At 16.6% G+C, this 6,000-nt stretch overlaps 1 protein-coding gene across 1 annotated transcript; it reads right to left on the bottom strand.

The window, feature by feature from the left end:
* Positions 1-313: 313 nt before the first annotated feature.
* On the bottom strand, positions 314-5,714 carry LOC135145363 (zinc transporter ZupT-like). The gene is made up of 8 exons (XM_064077472.1): positions 5,678-5,714; positions 5,314-5,458; positions 5,161-5,233; positions 4,587-5,107; positions 3,772-3,909; positions 3,457-3,576; positions 1,529-1,596; positions 314-382 (listed from the first exon to the last, which is right to left on the bottom strand). The coding sequence occupies exons 2-8, from the start codon at positions 5,438-5,440 to the stop codon at positions 314-316; spliced, it is 1,116 nt and encodes a 371-aa protein (XP_063933542.1). The 5' UTR covers positions 5,441-5,458; positions 5,678-5,714.
* Positions 5,715-6,000: the final 286 nt, after the last annotated feature.

The following is a 6,000-nucleotide window of genomic DNA, read 5'->3' as shown; positions in this document are numbered from 1 at the left end:
ATTTACATCTACAATCCACAAAAAATTATTTATTTTATTATTTTTCAAAATTCAAGCCTCGAGAGAATATAAATTTCGATTATAAATATCAAGTAAAGGTATATTAAAAATACTTACAATCTATTTATCATTTTCTCATATAATAAACTTCATAACAAAATGTATATATAAAAAATTTTAAACTATTTAAATACTGAATTTAAGAAAATACCAAGTAAATAGATGATTATTAAAATGCGTAAATAATATACTTTTTATTATATAAGTTTACATAATACATAAAGATAATTATACAAAACTAATTATAACTAACTTAGAGAGTAAACAATATGAGACTAATAATCATTATTATAAATCCTCCCAAAAAAGAATACGAGACGACCTGTTTTTATATATTATTTCAAAAATTATATTAAAATATTGAATAATAAAAAAATTAAAAAAAACTTTAATAAATTTATAGTTATACAATAATTAGTTAATGTATAAGTGAAAAATTATATTATAAAAAATTTAAAAATTTAAAATATAAATAATATAAAAATATTAATTTTAATTATAATAAAATATAATAAATAAAAAAATATAACTTAAAATAATTTTATTAAAAAAATTTAATAGTTAAGAAAAAATAAAAATTATTATAATTTAACAAAAAAATACTAGGAACAATTTAATAGCATAATAAATAATTAAGTATATAATATTTGATAAATTTAAAATTTAAAAAAAAATTAAACCAAAATATTTATATACAAAAAAAAATTAATAATCTCATAAATAATATACTAAAGAAAATTAACATTTATATAATGAAAAATATCTTAAATAAAATAAAATAAAATAAAAAGAAAATATTAATAAAATATCCGAATTAATAGAAAGAAAAAATTAATGAAAAAATATAAAAAAAATAAAAAAAAATTTGGGAAAAAGTTTTAAAAGCAACAAATAAAAAATTTAAGTAGTAGTAAATTTTTTTATAAATAATAAAAATACTGAAAATAAAATTTTTAATAAAAAAAATTAATTATTATTATTAAAAAAAAGTATTTTAAAAAGTTTATCAAGAATTATATTACTAAAAAGTTTGATAAACATCAAAAACTTTTAATAAGAAATGTAATTTTCCTGTAGAATAATAAAAAATAAAATAAAAAATAAAATAATAAGATTTTGAAAAAAAATAATGAAATTTTCCTTTTTATTATATATTAATAAGAAACAAGTTAAAATAAATATTTTATAACAATAAAAAAAATAAATTAGCAATATTATAAAAAATATATATAGACAAAGTAAAATAAAATTTTCTTTATAATATTATATTATAATACTATATATTAAAATTAAATTGCCCATAAAGTAAAACGTTGGAATAATATCTAAATATTAAAAAGAGTTCATATAGTATAAAATAATAAATAAATCCAAATATAAGTACCAAGAAATAAAAAAAAGGAAAAAAAAAAATCTAAAATTAATATAATGTAAATAAAAAATATATATTATTAACGAATCGGAGCACCTTATTATGAGGATCATACTCGAATGCAGTTGGAAGCATTTCTTTAATAACAATAGAAGTCATCAATCCTTTTTTATTATTATAAAAAAATTAAATTCATTAATAAATAACTTTATTTTAAAAATTAAAAAAATTAAAAAACTTATTAAAAATCTTTACTAAAATTTTTAAAAGAAAACTAAAAAAAAAATTTGTAAAAAAATTAAAAATAATATATATAAAATAAATTAATTATAGACATTGAAGTGAAAATTAAAACTTGTGTTAATAATTGTGTTAAATACATGAAATATAAATAAAATATTATATTTAATTTATAAAAAATATTAAATAATTAAAAACTTTCATAAAAAATTTTTATTACAAAAATGTAAATAAAAACTTTTAAATAATTTTATATTTATAATATAAATCAACACACTTTTAATAAAATTATGTTAAATAATGAACACAAAAAATATATATAAATACTTTTATAAACAATTTTAATAAAATCGTTTTAAAAAAAAAATCTTTTTCAGTTTATGATTTTATTTTAAATATAAAATTAATAAAATATAAATAATAAAAAATACTGTATATTAAAAAATTTCTTCAAAAACACTGAGTAACTATATTAAATAATAATAATAGAAAATACTATAAATTAACAATTTCTTTAAAAAACCAAAAAAGTTTCTTAATAAATAAATTTCTAAATACCGATTAAGAATAAATTTTTTTAATATATAAAATATTATTAAAAAGCTCAAAGTAATAATATACTTTTAAAAGAAGATAACCTATTTTTTATTAGAATAATAAGATAGTTTGCTAAACAAAAGTAAAATCAGTATATAAAAATAATATGAAAAATTTATATAAAATTTGTATAAATAAGAATAAATTCAAAAAGTAATATTGTAAAAATTATATACAGGAATAATATATAATATAGAAAAAAAATACTACTAAAGTTTTTTTAAGCCTAAAAAATATTTGAACAATTTATGAATGTAATAAAAATATAAAAATTACATAAATTAACATATTTAAAAAATATAATAATTTTAAAAAGAAATTTTATAGTAAATATATAAATAAACTTTTTCAAAGAAATAAGAATTAGTTAAAAGTATAAAGAATATAAATTAATATATATAAGTAAAAATTTATATTAACATATTGAAAAAAATAATTATTAATATATAAATGAATAATATATATGTAATATATATTATATAGATAAACATATTTGAAAGAATAAGAATAATATAGATATATATATATAATAATATAATTAAAATTTAATAATATAATAATTATATATATAAACATCTTAAGCATTAAAGTTATATGAAAAGTAAAATAAAAAAATAAAAAAATATTAAAAATAAAATTATATAGAAATATAATAATTATATATAAAAAGTAAAAAAGAAAAATATAATAATAATTATATGAATCAACATATTAAAATATAAATAATAATACAAATAAAATTACTTATAAAAATAAATTATATAAGGATATTTATATAGAAATAGAAAAAAATTTATGAAATAGTAATAATATCAAAAATATATATTATATGGATAATAATTTTATTTAAAAATTAATAGATATAAAAATAAAATATTAAAAATAGTCAATTCTTTCTAATATCGAAACTTAAATTTCTATACATAATATATAATCATTCCTATATTTAAAAACTTATAAATTAAAAAAATTATTTCTTTTAAAATATCGATAATATTCAACAAAAATATTAATAAAAGTACTTTAAAAAAATTATAGTATATATATGACAAAGGAAAAGAAATATATATAAAAGTAACATTAATAAAAATATATTATATAAAAAAAATAATAATAGTAAAATAACCAAAAAGTAGCTAATTTTTATAAATAAATCAAAAAATTATAAAACTTTTAAATGTTCTTACCCACTACTAAACCAAATAAAGCTGCATAAAGTCCATCCCCCGTATAGGTATTGGTTAACGCAAAGCCAATCAACGCTCCAAAAATTTCACTAACTCCCGACCAAAAGCCATATAGAAAACCTTTTTTAAAAATAAATAATAAGTGTACTATTATTTATAAAATAGTTTTGAAGCGTTATTAATTATCCGCCTTCCCTAAAAATAATTAATAATGTACATTATTAAAAAAAATTACTATAAATAATTTAAGCTCGAAATTTATAATAAATATTTGTGTTAAATATAATAGCAATAATAATTGCTAAAATAAAAAACCTTTCCAGCGGCTTCCAGTAGCGTAATAAATAGGAATTGCAATGCAAAAACCTTCCGGAATATTATGAGCTATTATAGCAAATACGAGTGAGCCGCCGACTTTCAGATCTTTAAGTGCTGCCACAAAAGTAACGAGCCCTAAAAATAGTGAATATAAATTTGTATAATAAAAATTATAATAATGTATGTTATAGAGTTCAAATAGTAAAAGATGATATAAATACTGATTATAATATTTAGTATTGTATATATTTAATAGAAAAAGATAATATATATAGTAATAATAATACTTTATGATTTATTAACATTAATATAGATATATTAATTATTATAATACTATCGCGTAGTATAAGCTAAAATAAATAATAGTAAGTATAATAATCGCATTATATTTTTCAAATATGAATAATAATTAATATAATAACTATTATTATATATTCCGACAAAAAGGTGATACTAAGAGCAAATAAAAATATTTTTTTTTAAAAAGTTAAGTTATAAAATTATAAGTTCAACTAGTAAAAGTTAAAAATTAATATAAATATTAATTATAATAGTTTATATTAAATAAGTTTATAATAATTTATATATTTTAAATAGTAAATGTTAATATAAATAATAATTGCAACAATTTATATAAAAAAAAGTTTATAATATTTTATATATATTTCAAATAGTAGAAATTAATATATATATAAATTAATAACTTAAATTTAATTATTATTATGTTAAAGAAAAAGTTTGCATATACAAAATATAATTATCATAAAAAATTTTAATAACAAAATTTTAATTCCAAACAAAAAAAAGCAAACCTTCTGGAATGTTATGCAAAGTAATTACTAGCGCAGTTATAAGTCCTAAACGTTTTAGTTTACTTTTTTTTCCTTTAATATTTAAACTGTCTTTTTCTTCAGAAATTTCTTTATCCTTAGAATCAATTTTTTTGCAAGCATTCGTAAAAATGCCGAAATTAAAACAATTCCACTCGCAAGATTCGCTACGAGAACTCCCCTTCCTATCAGAATTATTTACGCTTTGTAAGGGAATCGCTGAAAATCCATCCTCATCTGAAGGAGATTTATTGCTATTTTCACTGGCCGATTTGGTATGATTCTTGCCATCAAAATTAGCAAGGGCAGGATTGGAATGATGAAAGTGAGGTAGCATGTTAGATTCAGCATTTTTGTTATTGGATTTGAATGGAACTCCTTTCTTAAATAAATAAATAAATCCATCAAGTAGAAATAATGATAATATTCCAGTTATAGTAAAGAGTATAGCCAATATATAAGCTGACTTGGTAGGATCGTTATGAATTAGCATGCATCTACAACTAGTAATAATTAAAAATTAAAAAAAAAAAATTAAAAGTAGTAATGTACAAACTTTTCAAAATGATTAACTGCCTTTCCAAATATATCGAGATATGAAACTCCTATCATAACTCCCGAAGAGAAACCTGAATAACAATTTGAAAAATAAAAGGAAAAATTAAAGAAATAGTTTTTATATAAATTTAAAAAAAAATAAAATTATAACCTAAACTAATTGCAAGCCCGAAACTTTTAGGATGGAAAAAACGCTTTATAAAAACGAACGCAGCTCCTACAGTAGTAGAAAGTCCAGCTCCCGCCGCCAACATAAAGGCGGCGAAGACATTTGACATTTAAATTAGATTACAATTCTATAAAGGCAAAATACTTCATAAATTATTTATAATAATTATAAATATGAATTGTATTTGACAATTATATAAAAACATGATAAAATAACTGCATTAAATAGAATATAATTAAGGTTTTTTACATAAAATTAGTGGATAAAAAAGTATTATAAATACAAACAATAAAAAGGATTTCAAATAAATAAAAGACTGTATACTTAAAAGGGAAACAAAATTTACCTTTCAAATTAACTTAATAACAATAAAAAATTTTAGCAAGCTTAATATCTCAGTTTTACAATTAATGTAAAGCTTTTATGTAAATTACTAATGAGATCATCCAACACGTGATAACTTTGGTACTGACTCAGTACAAAAATTAAATATATTTTATTGGAGACATCTAAAAAATAGTGCGATTTTTGCTTTAATGAAAATCAACATTAAACCAGCATCCGCTAATGGTGTACTATAAAAATTATATAACTATAAACTATTCTAACCTTAGCACAAGATAGTAATTATAGGAAAAATTATATTTTTAATAAGAAAAATAATAAAAT

This window comes from Zophobas morio, unplaced genomic scaffold (assembly GCF_036711695.1).
Source record: "Zophobas morio isolate AGI-343-1 ecotype UQ-CSIRO unplaced genomic scaffold, CSIRO_AGI_Zmor_V1 ptg000144l, whole genome shotgun sequence".
In the NCBI taxonomy this organism is placed as follows: Eukaryota; Metazoa; Arthropoda; class Insecta; order Coleoptera; family Tenebrionidae; genus Zophobas; species Zophobas morio.
The sequence above is the reverse complement of the archived record's forward strand: the minus strand, read 5'-3'. Positions and strand labels throughout refer to the sequence as shown.